The sequence below is a fragment of the Terrapene carolina genome, unplaced genomic scaffold (genome assembly GCF_002925995.2).
Source record: "Terrapene carolina triunguis isolate 2854851 unplaced genomic scaffold, T_m_triunguis-2.0 Scaffold236, whole genome shotgun sequence".
NCBI classification, from domain to species: domain Eukaryota; kingdom Metazoa; phylum Chordata; order Testudines; family Emydidae; genus Terrapene; species Terrapene triunguis.
This window is the reverse complement of record NW_020664587.1, coordinates 14004888-14025529: the sequence shown is the minus strand read 5'-3', so window position 1 is coordinate 14025529 and position 20642 is coordinate 14004888. Positions and strand designations below refer to the sequence as shown.

General features: G+C 47.3%; 1 protein-coding gene across 3 annotated transcripts in view; it reads left to right on the top strand.

The window, feature by feature from the left end:
• Positions 1 to 20642, top strand: part of CSMD2 (CUB and Sushi multiple domains 2) — a 376903-nt gene that overhangs the window by 296498 nt on the left and 59763 nt on the right. For all 3 annotated transcript variants that reach the window (XM_026657125.1, XM_026657127.1, XM_026657126.1), the window contains exons 41-45: positions 7383 to 7463; positions 8608 to 8721; positions 10567 to 10755; positions 11790 to 11936; positions 14822 to 15010. In XM_026657125.1, coding sequence (XP_026512910.1) covers positions 7383 to 7463; positions 8608 to 8721; positions 10567 to 10755; positions 11790 to 11936; positions 14822 to 15010 — 720 coding nt within the window. The remainder of the gene's footprint in view (positions 1 to 7382; positions 7464 to 8607; positions 8722 to 10566; positions 10756 to 11789; positions 11937 to 14821; positions 15011 to 20642) is intronic.

The window sequence follows — 20642 nt, the reverse complement described above, 5'->3', positions numbered from 1 at the left end:
AACTGCTTGGGTAGCCTTGCTGTGCTTTGTTAAACCACAGTCACGTTCCAGCCCAGAGGTGGCTTCATTTCTCAGTGAGAGAAATGATTCCTTAAATTATTTGGGGATTCTTCGGTCTGAGTGAGGCGCATGCTCGAGAAATGCTAGGTATGATGCTGTAAATAAGAGCATTTTCACCCCATCACTAAACAAGAGTCCAACTTTAAATTGGATTAGCAAACAAGAACCTATGACAATTCTGGGATTTCAGAAAATGTGAACAGGACCTTCCACTCACCACAATAATTCACTTGTAACAACTGCAACAAAGACTAATATCAGTTACATGCCAGTCTGTACAGAACACCAAATGTTATGTCTGATAATGGAAAGGCCAGTATTACATGGCCAGGCTAAGTTTAAAGAATCTTTGCTAGGCTTCTGGGGGAATTGCTTGATTACTGCAAAACACAATAAGGTGTGTATTAATACACAAGGGATGTGTGTATAACAGTTATGCAAAAAAACTCCACAGAAAATCTAACAATGGAAGGGAGCAGTACATAAATCCTACTACAAGTCAATTGACACTTCTTTTACTGGGAGTTAGAGACCAGAGTTACTATAGTGAAAGCCCACCAGAATATATTTATATTCACGCTTTATATTAAAGTTATTTTTCTGAATGTTCTTTATGATCTAAAGAGAAGTACTGTACAAGAGTCAGGTATTGTTATTAAATGTCCTGCATCTCGGCAGGGAGTTAGACTAGATGACCCTCGTGGTCCCTTTCAACCCTATAATTTTATAAAGGACTAGTAAGTGATTAATAAGATGTCATAAGCATTTGAGCCCTGCATCCGACCTGAACCCACCCTAACCCGACTACAAGCGTCGGGTGTGAGTCGGTTGGGAAAACAACCAGACCCGCTCGGGTCAGCTCGGCTCCTTTCCTGCTGCCCGTGGGGTTGATGTGGGGGCGCTGTGTGTGTGAGTGTGCACAGTGAGTGTGCCAAGGAGTCCCAACACGGCTCACTTTGCAGCACACGCACAGCCAGCAGGGGCAGCAACCGGCAGAAGCAGGGCACGCAGGGGAGGACGCCCGACCCCATGGGCAGCAGGCAGCCGTGCCGCTGACCCAGGTTCAGGGACCAGAGTCAGGGGTTGATCAGGTTGGAAAATGACTCTACCCTCTCGGATCAGGTCGGGTGGGCTTGGCTCCGGGTCAGGCCTAATAATTAGGCCCAAGCAGACGTCTAAGGAGCATGTTCTAGTCATGAGTAGTATGTATATAAGCACCTCAGCAGAAGATGGTTATAAGCAGGCTTGGCAGGATTAGACTTTTATCGGTAAATGTCACTAAATGTCGATTTCACCGCACACAGATGAAAAAATATTTTGATAATAATTGAAGTTTACAGTTGGGCAAAGTAAGAAAAATCCCGCTCAAGAACTTATTAGAGTTTGATTTAAGGATATTTGCTTTGTATATTTTGCCATGTGAGGTTGGCTATTTGTGTTTTAATGGTTGTAAAGCATTAACTCTTTGAATCTCAGCATCTGCTGTCCTTAAATAACTAGTGTCTAGCCCCACATCATCTGACCCCTCCTCATAATTTCCCATCATTGCGAAAATTTAAATTGATACGAATCAGAAGAAAATCTTAACGCCCATATTGCACAATAGTGAATATTTAAATTGATAAAAATCAAATTGTGCAAAGCCTAGTTATAAACTGTGGTTGTGAGCAACCTGTTGATCTGTTGTACTCAGGAGCCGTTGCTTAACCATCTATTAAAGCATCTATTACTGGTTTATTAACCCCTTTATAAAATACACAGAAATGGAACCTCAGTATAAACTGTGGCTAAAAACTTCATTGATTGAGCTGGTTGAAAAATGTAAAAAAAAAGCGCACAAATTTCATCCATTATTTTTTCATAGAAATTTCAGTGAGGATTTTCATTTTTAAAAAAATGACCTATCAGAAATCATCTGCAGCTGTGTTCATTAACGTTGAGTTGAGGTTGCTTAGATTACATATCCCACCAAAGCTAACCAGAAAACAACCAGGAGATAAGCAGCTGAATCATCCGATATTCATTCCACTCATCTGATCCCCGTTTCAGCCTCAGGCACCTTCCTTCTACCAACTCATGCCTTCACCCTCATCTCGGGTGACCAGACGTCCCGATAAAATTGGGACCGTCCCAATATTTAGGCGTTTGTCCCGCGTCCCAACCGATGTTCGGTCGGGATGCAATTTGTCACGATATTTCGCGGTACTCGGTTTTTGGTTTTGTTTTTTTTTGCTCCGCTGTCCGCACTCCCCCCTTTTTTTTCTCCGCTGGCAAACCCCCCTCCCAATATTTTCTTCCTCTCATCTGGTCACCCTACCCTCATCCTGAGCAACCAACTTCCACAAAGTATTTAAAGATTGATTGCCAGCTGTTTAGCCCTCCCCAAATCATTCCGTTCCAATGGTAATCTTCATCCTGGTGGGGGGGGAGGCACACAGCCTGGGTTCTGTTTAATGCTCTGCAACTGTCTCTCTTGGGGACTGAATACTGTTACTATTAATGTCTAGGCACAGCTCTGCAGTGTTTCTTCTCTGTGCATACAGCATGATAAAAAGACATAGGGTCAGATTCTGCTCTGTTCTGCTCAAGCTTTGTATACTTCAGTGGATAAATTACACATGGTACAACAGAAAATTTGCACACAGGTGGCTCCCTGATTGACCAAAGTGGGTGGATTCATTGACAGTGCCTACCATATGCCAGTGTAAGTCCACTGAGTTCCATAGAGTTTCCCCTGGATCTGCCACAATGTAACTCCTTGTGCATGCACAGGCTACTTAGATCGGGCACACAAGACATCCCATTAAATATCTTCCCCAATGCAATGATGAGCATCATCCGCTTACGGGAACCACCCCCCTTTAAACACCTATAGGAAAGCATCTCCTGGAAAAGGAGTGATTCGGGGAGGCAGCATCCCTTGAAACTTGATGATGTTGCACCTATTATTATTTATTTCTTATTTCTGGTAGCAGCCCAAGAACCTGATGTGTGAATGTGATGGGGAAGGGTGTTTATGGCACAGTAACTCAAGGTGGGTCTCAGTGGTGTTTCAGAGACACAGGCTGCGCTTTCTTGTGGTGCAGGCACATCAGGGTGCTTTCAGAGGAAGGTTTATCAGTGCGGTGTTATCCAGATGCTGAAACCGTCGTAATCATGGCCCTGTATTGAAATGTAGCCCATTAAGGAATAGAGATTGATGCTCCAATTGCTAGGTTCTCTCTCCACTTAAATAGATGCTGTCAAGCATTTTAAAATAGCATTTAATTTAATTTTTGTCTGGGTTTTTTTTTTTATTCTCCACTGTCAAACATCCATTTTAAGCTTGCAAATAGCATTTCTCTTTCTCTCTCCTAGGTGTATTGTTTGGATTTCCTCCTGGGTTTGTTTGTTTTTATTTTATTCCACAATCAAGGGATTCAGCCTTGGACTCTGGAATCTTTATTCCACTCTGACATAAAAGAAAGGAAATTATTCTCTCTTTTACGGTCGCACCTAGAGCCGCGATCAGGGCTTCCTCCTGCTAGGTGCTGTGCATACCTAGTGAGAGGCAGTCCCTGCTCCAAAGTGTTCACAGTCTGTAGAGAGAAGACAGAGGTTGGGAGGGAAAACAGAGACAGAGAAATGTGCCCATGGTCACACAGCAGGTCAGTGGCTGTGCTGGGATTAGAACCTGGGATTTTTGAATCCCACCACGGTGCCACCTCCTTAAATGGGACCGCTGAGAGAAAGTGCCAAGTACCCAGACTCGGAAAATCAGGCCCCTTTATGATGGCTCGAGTTGAGCTTCCCAAAATGGAATAATCAATCACTGTTGAAAATCTTGGCCTAAAGCCCAGTTTGCCACTTAGGGTGTGTCTACACTGCGATCACGGGGTGTGATTGCAGCTCTCTGGGCACACCTGAGCTAGCTTTAATGGCACTGGCTCGGGTCCTGGAGCAGTGAAGTAGCTGCAGCACATACACTTCAGCGTGGGCTCACCTCCCGAGTTAAGCACCCAGGATTCCAGGCGTCCACCACTTCCCTGCTCTGGTGCCCAAGTTAGCTGAATTAAAGCTAGCTCAGGTGTGTCCACCTGAGCCGCAATGACACTCCCCGATTGCAATACAGACATACCACTAGCGTGGAGTTTTGCTCTCTCCACAGGAGAGATGCTCCTGCCATTAAAGCAGTTGTCCGACCTTTGCTCTTTCTTCTGGGGCTTTTTCTCCCTCTCCTTGTTTTCTGTTGGCCATAATAAAGCACCTGTTGTTTATCCAGAGGCAGAGTGTCCGGAGGAGCAAAGGTTTGGAGTCTTCAAGCAACTGTTTATTTCTGGGAGCTTGACAAAATGGCTGATGGGAAATTCACTCCCGTTTCCTCCCCCTCCCTCCCTTTTATTCCTCCATGACCAAAGAAGCTTTGCAGGAGAAGTGACAGGTTCGGCAGTTAAACTGCCCAAATCTCTGGAACATGCATTGTTCTCCTGCTCATTAGCTCATCATTTCACTGTAACTTTTTGGTAAGTTGCAAAGAACTTATATAGAAGGCATCTCACAGAATTACAGATCTGACAGTTCCCTTTGATCTCCTCTGTTCAAGCTTAGCTCATTATGATGATGTCAGGATTTTTTTTTTCTTTTGCAAACGTTGGGCCCTACACTGCCCTTAGGCGGTGCATGGGTAAAAATAAATCACCCTTTTCATCCAACTCTTTCCAAACATTTCATGAACATTAATTGAGCCTCACAACCTCTCTGGTGAGGTAGGGGAGGTTATTGTACCCCAAACTTATAGATGGGGAAACTGAGGCACAGAGAGGGGTGAGTGGGTGTCTAAAGTTAAGCAACTAAATCCTAATTTAAGCATCTAAATACATTATAATAAAGTCTTGGGAACATTGTTCTGCTGCTGCTGTTTCCACTAGCTTTGTAGAGTTAGTGAAAATTAGCTCCTCTCTAGTAGGTGGATCATCTACATCTGGGCTATAGGACTGACCTCAGAAAATGCTTTCCAGGAAGAGTTACTCAGATCCAAAAGCAGATGTTTTAACCACGTTCACATTCCTTGTGTGTTCATCTCCATAGGGATTAGAGTGTGAAGCCATTATGAGCTCATCTGTTGGTGAGCAGCAAATTATTTTGCTCAAGTTCTAGAATATTTGCTGATAGTTCATTTCAGGCTGTATGTTCGATTGTAAAATTTGCTCTTTGTTGTGTTTGGCCAGGCTCATAAGGTATTGTTTTTGTTCCCTGACTGGATGGCTTCTTTATTTCACCAACACAGCGCCAGCTGAGAAATGTACAATTAAACACCTGCTTCAAACCTGCACTATTGTTTTTTACATCACATACCAGGGAAGTTACACTGGGCACTGCAACCTGCATCTTCGATTTTAATAGTCTCAATTGGAAGTTCAAACCAGCTGCATCCCAGGAATTATTTGCAAAATAAAATAATGAATAATTCCAAGTGACAGATCAGTGAATTTTGCGATCTTAGTTCAAGGACAGGGACCAAAGATGAAATTCTCAGAATAATTATTCATTGTGACAAGTATCGGGGGTAGCCGTGTTAGTCTGTATCTACAAAAACAACAAGGAGTCTGGTGGCACCTTAAAGACTAACAGATTTATTTGGGCATAAGCTTTCGTGGGTAAAAACCTCACTTCTTTGGATGCATAGAGTGAGGTTTTTACCCACTTTCACTCTATGCATCCGAAGAAGTGAGGGGTTTACCCATGAAAGCTTATGCCCAAATAAATCTGTTAGTCTTTAAGGTGCCACCAGACTCCTTGTTGTTTTTATTCATTGTGAATTATTCACTTGGCTGCAGAGCAGAACAAGATTTCCACCCATCCTCGTTACTCCTGGATTGACCTAATCCGATTGAGGTTGTCCAGTCTCTTCCACTAAGTATCCCAGACTCCGTGGATGATCTCATCACCTCCGCACACGAGTCACTCAGTAAACACCAGTCACCCTTCATCTGTCCACGAACGAAGCCCTCTACTCTTTCATACTAATAAAGAGCTTTCTTTCCAGTGACTTTGGGCATGGAAGGTTTGTAATGTGCTATTGAATGGCATTCTAGGCAGACCAAGGCTGTTGAGGAAGATGTTCTTGTGAACAAATTGCTGCAGCCAGCACCATATAGGGTTTCTTGTAGTCTTCTTTTCACTCTCCTTCCATTCACCTGTTTCCTGGGCGGAGAAGTGCTGCATAGTGTGCTCTCCATGGTGTTGATTCTCAATACAGACACCATTCCAAGGACCTGAGAGAGACAAGGTGGGCAAGGGATCCTCTGCAAACATAGGACAATGGTGAGTTAGTAGACAGCAGGGTGTTTTGGAAATTGTTGTAATAGGCATAAAACAAGTCCATGGTTTTTTTTTTAGTGTCCTGCTGCCTATTAACTCTCCATTGTCCTATGACTGGAGAGGTGTTAACTGCCCACTTCATTTTAAGTGGTCGCCTACAATATGTGTGAACTCCTTATGCTTAACAATCTGTCCCACCTTATGTTTAGCTTGGGCATTCTGGTTACCTTATCCAGACCTGAGGAAGAGTTCTGTAAAGCTCATAAGCTTGTCCTTTCCACCAACAGAGGTGGGTCCAATAAAAGATATTACCTCGCCCTCCTTGCCTCTCTCATATCCTGGGACTAACATGGCTACAACAACACTGTAATAATACCTGGGGGCATCTTGCATCTCCTCACCTGCCCTTTCTCAGAAGCCAGGTAGGTTGGACGGATGTTGGAATCCATTGGCTATTTCAGCACTGGCTCTGGCTGTAGCAGGCACTGAACAAATCTGGGATAATGTAGGGAGCCTGAGCCAGAACTGTACAGTCGTGATGATGGGGGATCACATACTGGGGAAGGACAGGGTCGATGATATTTTCATAAGGTGTTAAGTGTAAACTAAGGCTGAGCCATGGCCCTACCAAGAAAGAGGGAGGATGGTCCAGGGGTTACGGGGCTAGCCTGGGACTAGGGGGACATGGGTCCTGCTGCAATCTTCCTGTGGGACCTTCCACTAAATTTAGCAGCTCTGTGCTTCAGTTCCCCATCAGTACAATGGGGACAATAGCACAGCCCTGCCTGCCGGAGGTGCTGTGAGGATGGAAGATTGTGAGTTGCTCAGGGTAATGGGGACCAGATAAGTAACTGAGATTGATACGGCTGGGTTCTCCACCCTTTTTCCATGCTGCAGGGTGGCAGTTTGTTTCAGAGAAGCAGATCCTTGCACCACACTGAGCTGTTGTTAGGCATGTGCTAGCCTTATCCCGTTGGAAGCAATTCCATGCCCTGACCTTTGCTGTTTTTCCTTCGTTTCAGCCTATCAGCTCTTCAAATGCCACCCTCCGACCATTGTTCCCAATGCCGAAATCATCACCGAGAATGAAGAATTTAACATAGGTATCTTCTCCCCACCCCCATCCCCGTAGGATAGGCTGCATCAGAACAGATGAGAGCTCCCTGTGGCTGGTATCTTGGCTCCAATGCTGTGTGCTTCAGAGGAACCCATCTAATTCTGCGCTATTCAGTATGGGAGGTTGGAGGGCTTGCCCCAGTTCGGTGACTGGCTTATGCACTGAATCAGCTGGATTTGATAGTCTTGAGGATTTTGATCCTCACTAGTGTAACTGCAAGGAGGCGTCTCGTATGAAAGCCCAGTCCGTGTTCAGAAACGTACAGAGCTATTTGCCTCAATCATGTCCCGCCGCGTTAAGATGTTTAAGGCGATTAAACTGTGTAGCGGGCCATGAGGCTTCAAACAAAATCTTTCCTCCATATTTCCTGAGCTTTTTGAATTGACAGTGTCGTGTCTGTGTTTAAAGTATGTCCGCAGCCAGAACAGTACCCATGATCAAAAGCTACCTTGCCCACTGTATCTGCTCCTTCTGGGCCAAATCCTCAGCTGGTGTAAATCAGCATCGCTCCACTGAAATCAGCAGAGTGACACTGATTTACACCCGTTCCGAATATGACCCGCATGTGCCACGTTTTACTTGTATTGCCCTGTACAATCTATCTATCTATACTCCACATATTATCCCCATATAGCTAAGGGGGGATCCAGCTGGATTTGTGTCTTTCTTGCGCATTATCAACACCATTGCCAGCTAAGTTCTGGTTGCAGGACCCATACTGGTGTAAGACCCAGAGGGAGCGGGGTTCTCAGATCCTAAGGGACTGTGCAGCACTGGCTGTTAGAAAGATCGTGGTATGTCTGTGCAGGCACTCGGTCAGATTCACCGATGTGCAGACTGCGCCTCACTGAAGTCCTTAAAAGATGGTTGAAGTGGGAATTAAGTGGAGCTGCACATGGGCGAATTTCACCCCTGTGGATTGGTATTCTGTGGCTATAGAATAGGTGAATTGTGCGATTGATGCACTGGGTCCCCTGCAGTCAGCCCCTTTGAGCAATCTCCTGAAATAGCAGCTACAGCAGGAATGAAATGGTACCTAAGCCTTGTACTGGCCACTCTGCATAGGGGTGAATTTCATCCTTGCTAAACCAAACCTTCTCCCCAGCTGAGGGCGTTGTCTTTCTTTCCAGGTGACATCGTGAGGTATCAGTGCCTCCCCGGCTTCACCCTGACCGGAACTGAAATCCTGACGTGCAAGCTGGGGACTCATCTCCAGTTTGGAGGGCCGCCCCCAACCTGCGAAGGTAACTGGCCTGGGTCCCAACACATTTGCAAAGCTTTTCTCCCTGAAAGACCATGGTGCAGGGAGTGGCTCTTTTCCTGCTGTGGGACTCAGTCTAGCCAGCTGCAGGTACTGAGCAAAGCAGGGCGAATAGTAAAATATTTATCAGTTAATTTATGACAGTATCCGTCTGAGAAATGATTTGAGAAATTATATATAGCCAGTTGCAGCCCCTGCTGACTGCTGTGGGAGCTGACGGCTCTCAACCCCCCCTTGTAGAATTTGTCTAGCATTGGGTAGCGCTGTGTTATGCCTTGAGGCCCCAGTCGAGGAAAGCATTTGAGCACATGCTTAATTTTAAGCGTAAGTGTAAGTACTTCCCCAAGTCACAGCCCGAACAAAGCCTTTCTGGGCACTGTTCTGACACCGCAAACACCTGGCTACATCCGTGAAGTCATTAAAACAACAATCCAAACATCCTTATCCTCAGAGAGACAAAAAGCCCTCTCTGACCATTTGCCAGTGATACACGAACCCCTGTAGCACCGAGGAACTGACTTCAGCTAAGTACAGTCCTCCTGAGGGCAGAGTCTGTGAGGCGCAGCTTCTGCATTAGTACTACACAGTGCATTAAAGGAGAGAAAATTGAATGCTCTGAATGTGATGCATCACACCCCTTCCTGTTACTCAGGAGGAATGCCAAAGATGTAACCCTGTTATCTTATTTATCCTATCGCTTCCTGTTGATAGGTTTTTTTCCACTTCAGCCATGGTTATCTCTTCATCTTCTTTCCGCCATCTGAACATTTTTGCTGTATAATGGGAGATTTTTCTATAGCTTTGTCTCTCTCTAATAGTGTGAGAACGGGGTGGGAGGGGCAGGCATTTAGTTATTTACTGGTGGTTGTTAGCCTGCAAACCAAGAGATTGCTTAAATGATATCTGGTCACCAATTTACAGAGGTAAAAAAATCATTAATGGGATTAAGGATTTGGAAAGAATCCACTGTCCCTTCTGGACAGCTCTTGCTGTTTTCTGTAATCCCAAGGATAGCGTTCAATACAGCATTCAATCGCTGATGGATGGATGTACAGATCAATAAAGATCCTCTTGTGTGTTTGTATTTCGGTGTCTCTAGGTTTTTTTGGTTTGTTTTTACACCAAACTTTTATTTAACACTTGCTTCTGGTATAAACACTTCTGAGCTTGTGTGAGATCTAGGGATTAGAGCAAGCAACTAGGACTCAGGACTCCTGGGTTCTAGTCTAACCGACTTGCCTAGTAATCTTGAGCAAGTGTCGCAAGATCTGTGTCTCAGTTTACCAGTCAGTAAAATGGGTATAATAAAGTTTGCTTGGTCTTGGAGGGAATATTCTGAGGCTTGATAAGAAAATGGCTGCATAATGCTTTAAGATCGTCAGTCAAAAGGTGAGGCCCTGATCCATCCCTGCGTTACTCCAATTTTACACCCATGCAACTCCCATGGATTTTGACAGTTTCCCCACACAAAGCTGGAGTGACACAGAGGTCAATTGGACCCAGCACATGCAAAGTGCTGTTTTTAACTTGACTTCAGCTAGAGTTGCTGGGTGCTCAGCACACTTAAAAAGCAGCCCACTTACTGAGGAGCCTAAATCAGGATTTAGGTCTGGAATTTTCCAGGGATCCCAAGAGAGTTAAGAGCCTAGATCCTAATAAAGGTCAGTTGGAGTTGGGAGCCTTGTCCCCTTAAACCACTTTGGAAATTGCAGCCTAACTCTAAGCGCCTGCATTTTAAAATCTCAGCTTTCCTTGCTTCCCATCATTTTCTTCTGGCCCCTGAAACGAGGTCTCATTTTCTGTGGACTCTTGTTTGGGTTTGGTTTAGTGCACTGCCTGATGAACGAGGTTCTGACGGACTCCACCGGCGTGATCCTCAGCCAGAGCTACCTGGGGCGTTACCCCCATTTCCAGACCTGTTCCTGGGTGATCAAAGTAGAGCCCGGGTACAACATCACCCTCGCCATCGAGTACTTCCTGAGCGAGAAGCAGTACGACGAGTTCGAGATCTTTGATGGTAACTGTCGCGGGAAGCACACGGACGCTATCTGTTGGGGGATAGGACACAACCGTGTAGCAGTGAGCGTTGCTGTTAGTCACTAAACATTGTCTTCCCTGAGCCGAGGAGGTTCTTTCCACCGACACGTCTATCACCCTGTGTTGTGCTTGAAAAAGCCCCCCTAAGTGGGTATGTCTACCCTGCACTTAAACACCTGCAGCTGGCCTGACTTGTGTTCATGGGGCTTGGGCTATGGAGCTGTTTGTAATTGGGGCGTAGACATTCAGGGTCATGCTGGAGCCCAGGCTCTGGAACCTTCCCCCAGTCACAAGGTCCCAGAACGCAGTCTCCTGCCCGAGTCTACACCACAATTATAACGGCCCCGTCGCCCAAGCCCTGCAAGCTGGAGTCAGCTGACGCGGGCCGATCGCGGGGTGTTTAGCTGCAGTGTAGACATACCCTGGGGGAGCATTTCTACTTGGGAACGCAGCACGGTGAGAAGCTCTAGCTTTGTGCTTCACTTCTGGGAGAGGGAGAGGCCGGGATTTCATCGCGGCGGGATGGCTCAGGGAAGTAGTTGGGATAGCTTTGCATGGAGAGAGGGGAGTAGTTGGAGGATGTGCCAGGCTGAAGAACAGTGAGGAAGGTCATTGGGGAGGATGGGTTGAGACGGGGAATGAAAGGATTTTAAACCAATCCAAGGACATTTCCCTAAACTACACACCAGGCACCTTGCAGGAGAGCCGAGGTTCTCCTGTGTCACAGGAAATGCAACCTCATGGCTGAACCGAGAACACAAACCCCTTGCTCATCGTCCCAGTGAGTGAGCAGAAGGTTCTGTCCCGTGAAGGTGAAATCCTGGCCCCACAGAACTCAATGGCAATGTTCAAGGGGAAGTCAAAGCTCCCACAGTATGGCCAAAAGCAGGTCTGGCCATGTGTTCCTTCTGCAAAAATCAGGTCCCGGTGTGTGAGGCTAGGAGTGGCTATCGCTGAGGGGAGGGGTTGCCATGTGCCGGGCCCAACCTTCACTTGTCCAATCTTTCCCGAAAGGTCCCGCTGGCCAGAGTCCACTGCTGTTGTCTCTAAGTGGGAATTACTCTGCTCCTCTGACTGTAACCAGCACTGGGAACAAGGTCTATCTCCGCTGGTCCTCCGACCATGCGTACAACAGAAAGGGCTTTAAAATCCGCTACTCAGGTGAGTTCGTAGTAGAGACTGGAAACCGGCCCCTGAGAATGTGGCTGTTCCTTTGGCTGCCTCCCTTTGCTTTTCCTCTTTAAGTGTCGTTGCTATATGAGCCACGCAGGGCTGTGTTGGGGGAATGGAGCTGTACGGAGCATTCTGGAGCAGCCCAAAGCTTGCCTAGTTTTCAGTTCACTGCACCGGTCACTGATGTTTGGGAATCTGGGTCAATTTGGGGTTTCCAAAGGAAACGTGCATTTCCTTTTGCCTGCGGTTCACCCTGCATTTTGTATTGCTGATGCCCCCATCCCTGTGATATCTGGGCATCAAACCTTTAGTTTTGGGGGAGGGGGTGTTGGGAGCAAAAACTCCATGGAACCCTTCCTGGGGAACCGAAACCAGAAAAATGTTGCATGATCTCAGTGATCCGAAACTAGTTCCACGAAATCCGACCAGGCATCGAGTTGAGTCCCACTGAAGCCCAACGTAGAGCATAGGCTTTTTGCAGACTCTTGGCATCGGGGGGAATTTTATCCTAAGGAAGCACCACCTGTTATGTGGATCTGAAGCCCTGGTTGGACAGTTTCTTCCACCTCTAAGTCCTTAAAACAGCATTTCCCTCCCTTTGATTCATTTAAAGATCACTTTGATGCTGTGTTATTGGAGCCTAATATTGAGGAGGTACTGTCTGGTGCGTAGCATCAGAAGCGCAGCATTTGGAACTTGTGTGAGAATCCGTTTGGTGCATGAGAAGTGACTCTGGGATGACTTCTTGTATTACGACACCCAAAGGGAAATACTAGGGCTAAAATCCTGCTCCCATTCCAGCCACTGAGGGTTTTGCCATTGCTGTCAGAGGGAACAGGGTTAGTTTTAATGTCTCATCCAGCATAAACCAATTACTGGGTACTGACTGTTTACTAAGAATTCCTCAAAATTAATTAGCATCTTTTGGAAGCTAGCAAATTTCAATTACTTAATGAAGGCCATAAAACTAGAGTGCGACCCTGAGTGAATGTCATAAATAAATGACATTACTCAGTAAATGAGTCAATTAATATTTAATTACTAGACATTACTCCTAATTTCCAGAGCTGGGTAAATCTTGGTGGTTTTGCTCCTCTCAGGGTGGGCTTGTGAATATTTCCTTTTTGATTTCTGACCTGGACCTCTGCTGAGAACATAAAAACCCAAAGCAAAACTCATTCAAGCTCACTGAGTTTTACCTGTTTTTGTCTCCAAAAGACTTGCAAAATTGAGAGTTTTGCCCAGCTTCCCATACAAGAAAAAGTACTTGAATGATGGTCCCAATCCAACTTACAGGATGGGGGGGACTCTATCCTGGGAAGCAGTGACTCTAAAAAAGATTTGGGGGTAGTGGTGGATAATCAGATAAACATGAGCTCCCACTGTGACCCAGTGGCCAAGAGGGCTAATGTGATCCTTGGATGCATAAACAGGGGAATCTCAAGTGGGACTAGAGAGATTATTTTACCTCTGTATTTGGAACTGGTGCGACCACTGCTGGAATCCTGTGTCCAGTTCTGGTGCCCACCTCTCAGGAAGGATGTTGATAAACTGGAGAGGGCTCAGAGAAGAGCCAGGAGAATGATTAAGGATTAGAAAACCTGCCTTCTAATGATAGACTCAAGGAGCTCAATCTATTTAGCTTAACGATGGAAGGATAAGGAGTGACGTGATTATAGTACCTACATGGGGTACAAATATTTAGCAGAGAAAGGTAGAACATGATCCAATGGCTGGAAGGTGAAGCTAGACACATTCAGACTGGAAATAAGGCATCCATTTTTAACAATGAGAGTAATTAACCATTGGCACCATCTACTAAGGGTTGTGGTGGATTCTTCGTCCCTGACCATCGTTAAATCAAGATCGGATGTTTTTCTGAAAGGTCTGCCCTGGGAATGGTTTCGGGGCAGGTCTCTGGCCTGTATTATACAGCAGGTCAGACTAGATGATCCCGTGGTCCCTTCTGGCCTTGGAATCTCTGAAAAGCACAGCAGCGTCTGGATTGTCACCTGCAGAGTTTTCGGTGCTGACTCTAGAATGCTGTGGTGCTTTGTAATAATGGCTCCGGGTCCAGCCCCAGTTTGCTCAAAGGGAGTGTGACCGTCAGACCAACCCTGCCTACTTGGAACAGAACCTGAAATCAGCTGCGTTCAGACGCTTTCGGTGTTCAAGAACACCCCCGCCCCTTGCGCAGAGCCCTCTCAAGGCCCCATCCTGAGCACCCACAACACTCATTGAATCCAGCGGGAGTTGGGGGCACTCAGAACCTCGCAGGGTCAGGCCCTAAATTACTAAGGGCAGGACTGGAAGCTGCCCTTACTCCAGTGCTGCATCTCACGGTGCTGGAAGGGCCATCTCCGTGAGTGGCTGCTCCTTCTCCCATGCAGGTGGGCCGAGCCTGGACGCCATTCCCCCAACATGCCAGCCAGCAGCCCTGAGCTGGTGCAAAGGGGGGACGTCATGTGGCATAGACCAGTGTAGCACGTTACTTCCCCCTTTGAGCCGGGATGGAAGTGTCTCTCTGATTCAGTTCCCTCCCTGGTCTGGTGCTGAAGCAGGACTGCTACGCACTGCCCCAGATGCAGGCCACAATAATGTTACAGTCTTCCCCTAAATATGCCTGGAAATCACTCGCGGAGCGGACAGGTTCTTTGCACTGCTGTTAATGATGCCCATTCCTGATGATGTGCCATTGTAACATTTCCCCCTTTGGCTTTGTATTTTTTGCAACCTCTCTCTTTCCTTGTAAGGTCTCAGACCAAAGCAAACGCCATCTAACACCTACGCACAGAGAGGAGAATTTGTCTCGACATGGCGCCTCTTTTGTTCCAATAGATGTGTGTGTGTGACATATTTTCCCCCTTTTCCAGCTCCTTACTGCAGCCTCCCTCCGCCCCCTTTCCACGGCTCGATTCTAAGCCACACCGGGCTGCAGCCAGGCAGCGAGATCCGTTTCGGCTGCGACGCGGGCTACCGTCTCATTGGCCACAGCAGTACCACGTGCTCAAGGCACCCTCAAGGCTACTACCACTGGAGCGAAGCGGTCCCTCTGTGCCAAGGTGGGGAGAAGACAAATGAATTCCTGTGGGGACACCCAATCCCCTGAGCTCCTCAGTCTGAGCTCGGATGAAGCTCTGGCTTGCTTGGGGGCACTGCCACGGCCCTTTCCCCCCTGCTCGCTGGGTGCCTCTGGCTGCGGGTAGGGGCAGGGGGAATGTTCCCTCCGGGCGAGCAAGGGGCCAGGAGGTGGAGTCGACGTTACGGCTTGGGCGAGAGCTTAGGCTCTGAAGCCTTAGGGAAGGGGACAGGGCTCCAAGCCTGGGTCGCAATGTGTAACAACTGGGTCATGGTACAGCCCAGTCTGGAGCAAGGCCTTTCGGGGTTGGGGTGGGGTTTTCAGAAGCACCCACGGAGGATGGGTCTCCTTGACCTGCAGTGGCTTCAGTGGCAGGATTGTGCTTCCTAACTCCCTTAGGCACATCTGAAAATCCCAGCCTAGGCTAATTATTGTGTGCTAAGGGGGAGATTTCCCAAGCCACGGATGACAGGTAGGTGCCCAGCTCCCACTGGCTTTCAGTAGGAGCTGGGCACATAATGGTCCTTTGTGAATTTCTCTTATTGATCATGTGTCTCTAGCACACGGCGCTTTGCACATGCATCAGAGGGGAAAGCTCCGGCCAGAACATCACCTGCTGCATCACCATGTTCCATCCTTGTTTTTTTAAACTCAGCTCTCTTCTCCCCGCTCACTGCTTTTGGTATTTGTACCTGTTTTCAATCCCACGATCAACCCTGCTTTTCTCTGTTGATAAAACACTCCTCTTTATCTGGACGGGGTTTTCCAATAGCTCCGAATGTTTCTTCCTGTAATGTTCCAAGTGAATGTAACGCTGGGGAATCAACATTGTATTGATGGTTCTCGAAACTGGCCAGAGAACAGGTACCGTGTAGGCAAGGTGTTCTTATACTAGTGTTCTCCGTTACCCTGCGGAGTAGCAGGATAGTTCAGGATGGGATTTTCAAGAGATGCTTAAGTGTTTTAGGAGCGTAAGGTACACTTGTGCTCCTAAATTACTTAGGGCCAGATTTTTAAAGGTATTTAGGTGACTAACGCCCATTAAAAACCTGGGTGTTAGGCTCTTTTGTAAATCCTGTCCATTCACACCTTAGCTTCTCTGAGGACTGGGGAAAAAATCCCAGATGGCTACATCTTTCAAAATGCAAAACTCTGACGAACCCAGCTGCTGTGTGGGGAGGAACGGGAAATTTTGCAACATTGTCTCTATTTTTTAACCATTTTTCGATAAATAGCATTTCAGGGTGATGTTGTTCGGTCGAAATTTGAAATTTCGACACAAAAAACTCAGGAGTAAAATTCGCAAAAATGTTGCTAACTTCTTTCTTTGTTTTTCAATCAACTGCAGAGGGCAGGAGGGGATATGGACACTCTCGACTGCTAGGGATTGCCCTGGGACCCATCCTTTCCAATTGCAAGGGCTGCTCTGTGTTTGGTTGCTCTGAGTTTCTTTTTAGGGTTTGTACTAACAGAAGGGCGAGTGGGGTAAAGCAATCCAAGCTGCGGAAAGCTGTGCTGTTAACAAGAGGCGGATAAGGGATGTGGCTGGGGCAAACAAGTGAAGAACCCCAGTCTAAAATACAAACTGGGGTCAGAGCTGGTTAGTTGAATAGAGCAGCTGAATCAGACAGTCGGACACAGTTCTATTAGCAGCAGGCTGTCATGGCAACTACTGCTCATGAATCCCGGTGGAATGAGACATTAAACCAAGTGTGAAGAATTTCTGTCTGGTACCTGAGAAAGCAGGAATTACTTGCTGAAATCTTTCTAAAGGAAAGCCCCACCACCCTTGTTGCTGCGCCAGAGGCTTGTAACACTCCTGAGCGTTTACTAGATTGGCCCCTTGAGATGCCCTAAAAGATGATTTACATTGGGGATCGCATTCTCATTAAACAAAACAAAACCACCCTCCAGCCTAGATCCTGAAAAGTATTTAGGAGCCTAACTCCCGTTGGTTTGAAGCGGAGTTAGGTGCCTAAATACCTTTGAGGATCTACGCCTGCCTTCCTGCAAGATGGGGAATTTTAAAGCACCAGGGAGATTTTACTTATATAGAGAGAGTGTGTTGGTTCTTGGGTTGTGGGGGACACGTCCTGCAGCTGCACCGAGGGGGATAGCGACAAGACAATAAAAGTGGGACGGGGGGCCCGAGTCCCATTCGGCCTCCCTTGGTGATTGCGCTGAAGCTGACTGTCAAAGCTCCCCTGAGTTGTGCGGTCCATTAGTTACAGCGACAAGGCCTGGAAGCCAGAAAGCCCCTGTGGTGTTATGGAGAGCTTGGCAGCTCAGACCCTGCATGAAGCCCGCTCCTTCCAGAGTCATTCCAGGCACACGGCTGTTTCTAAAGCAGCGGGGACCTCTCTGGATAGTCAAGTGCTGCCTGAGAGCAGAGTTTCGCTCGGGAGCTGCTTCCCCAATAACACCTGCCTGTGCCTGTGGATCGATTTACTGGCTGTGACTCGGCCATGCACCCTGCCCTGTAGGCACCTGGCATGTTCCAGTGAAGCAGCAGGAGTGCGCAGGGAGACCCAGCAATGATAGGGTTAACAGTCTGCCCTTTATTTGGGTTACTTCTTTTATCAACGCACAGCAGGCCAAACTCCTCTCCGGTGTGACTGCACCCACTCCGGAGAGTTACTTCAGGAATGCGTATGGCCCAGTATCTTTACAAATATTAGATAGGTGAAGTTGGGGAAAAGCTCATCCTTTGGGACTAGTGGGTGGAGTACAGGCCTGGGAGTCAGGACTCTTGGGTTCTCTCCTTGTCTCTCTGTACGACTGTTGGCAAGTCACTTCCCCTCTCTGTGCTGTAGTTTCTCCCCCATGTTTAAAATACAAATCCTATTTCCCCACCATCGTCGAGAGCTTTGAGCTCTGTAGGACTAGATAAGTAGCGCTAGCTAAGTGCTACTTATGACTGTAATTCACAGTGGTAGCAGCTCCCCCCTCTGGCCTTGATGAGATGAGATCAATTGCTGGCTTGTATATGTTGCCCAGTACAACTACATGAACTCCAGCACGTATTTTTTTGTTGCTCTCTTCCAGCCAACTGGCAACCTTTTGTTTCTGGCTGTCCTCAGCATCTCTCTTTTCCAGTAGCTAGCATCACACAGCAGGGATTTGGGAACTTGCCCCACAACATGGAATAAATTGCTCAGACAATCAGCCGTGTCAGGAGGATGGGAACTGGGGTCCCCATAAACACATGGTTTAGTTAACAATGACATTTCCCATAGCCCCCTGCTGCCAGCTCATAATCCTCCATTCCTTTCGCCATCCTTTCCAAGTAAGCTTTATTGCCTGCTCTGTCCTGGTTGACATTTATGGAACTAGGACAGAACATTCTGCAGGGAGCAATCGTGCATTGGCACAGAGGGGACAATACAAGACGATCTAATACATCTTTTCTACCTCTGCTGTCTATTTTTAAGCTGCCTTGTTTTTGCAATCACAGCTACATGTTTGCCATCAAAGCCTGTGTCCTCTTCCCTAGCACACATTCTTCTTGCAAACACTGCTCTCATACCTTCCCCCTCCCTCCCCAGCAGCTCCCCCCTCCCCTATCCTGAGAGCTAGGCTCCGAATGGGTCCCTCAAAGATATTTGTTGACTTTGCTTTCCCTGGGAAGAGTTCCAATATTTCATCCTCTTTTCCGACTCCCCAGGATTGCGCCGCTTGCATTTCAACCTGGGTAATGCACTGCTGGAGCAGATGGCAAGTTTATTGCCATCCCGAAAACCAAGCCTCTCTGCTCCATGCCGGGCCCTGTAAATAAAGACTAAATAATCCCACATTCTGTTCAAGGATACCAAATTTGCAAGTAGGAACATCCTTCCACTGCAAAGCGCAGGGCGCCGGAGCCCATGTCATGCAGCAAGCACAATGTCCGAAGGCCCAACCAGCCGTCTATGATGGACTGTTCATATTTCAGCCTGGCCATCTGCAGGTGCAGAGGGTTTTGTGGGGAAGGGAGGGGCTTAGTAGCCTAATGAACTTTTTATTTAACTACATCTGGTCTGAATGGCCCGGATTATTTCTGACTACCCTCTGTGTCCACACTGGGTTTATGCAATGGCAGGTGTCCAAATAAAATCAAACAGGCAGCTACAGAGACACAAGGAAACCAGCATAATAAGAAGAAATAACTGGCTATAGTGCTAGAAGCCCATAAATAGCATGGGGCTAATTCTCCTCTGGGTCCCATGGTGTCACTGCAGTGGGGTTGCCTCTCTGTTGTGCTAATTTTACCCTGGGGTAAGTCTGGCCCCTTCATTGTAGTGCTTCTTCTCTTGTCATTACCCCCTCCCCAATATTACGTCTGTGTTGCTAGTTGCTTTGGTGTTGCTTCTCCAATAGTATTTATTGTGTGTATTGTAGCTCCTAGAGCCCCATTGTGCCAGGCGCTGTGCGCACACACAGCAGGAGACAGCGCTCACCCCCCAAGAGTTTGCAACATAAATAGACAAGTAATGGTGGGAGTCCCCATTTTACAGATGGGGGAACTGGGATACCCAGCTTAAGGTTGGGGGTTTTCAAAGGAAATGTAGGGAATTGTGTGTCCAAATCTCATGGAGTTTCAATGGAAATTGGGCACCCAGTTCTCGTCAGCCCCTTTGAAAAGCCCAGCCTTAAGCGCTCCGTGCCTCAGTTTCCCCAAATGGGGATGATAATCCTTGTGTCATGCTGGGGGCTTGTGACAGAAGTTGGTTCTGCTCAGCTCCAGTACCTTGCCTCAACCACTAGGTCCTCTGGTTTGCAAAAGGCATTGGTGCTAAAGGATCCCGGCACCAGCATAAAGCACGGAGCAGTCTCCGCTCTCTGGTTCCAGGCACACGAAAGCTCAGCTCCAAAGCCCTGTGAAGTCAACAGAGAGACTTTTAGGGTAGGTCTGCATCGCAAAGAGACAAAACCCCGCAGCAGCTACAAATAGCAGTGCAGGTATTGGGGCTTGGGCACGAGCCTGGGCCCTGAAACCCAGCCAGGGGATTGGGTCTCGGAGCCCGGGCTCAGCCCAAGTGGGAACGTCTACACTGCTGTTTGTCGTCCTGAAGTGCAAGGCCGAGTCAGCTGATCCAGGCTCTGAAACTCGCCACCGTGGGTGGTTTTTTTTGTTTTTTTTTACTGTGTAGACGTACCTGCACTGACTTTAATGGGCTTTGGATCAGTCCATTAGTGTTTTCACTTCTGAGAGTTTTCTTTTTGGCAAAGTCCCTGAACACCACCGTCTCCTTGTCTCTCCTCTTTCTCTTTGACTCCGAGAGGCAGACAGGGTGAGGTAGACACCAGAGGAAAAGCTATTGGCTTGGTGGTTACCCCTTCGATTGCTTTGATCAGATATAATGGGTGAAAAAAAGTGATTACAAACTGACAGCTAACAGGCTAAGAATGATACGAATTTCCAGCACCATCTTCTTTCACCTCTGAATGAAATTGGTATTCAGCAGGGCAACTTGTCTAGACACCCCGTCTCCTAGCCGGATTCATCAAGCTCCTTAGCTCGCTGAAGTGACATACGTGTGATTATCATTTCAACCGGGGATATGCCTGATCCCGCTAATACCAGGTTGCTGGATTACCCACGTGTATGAGCAAGACCGGCTTCTGTTAGGTGCTGC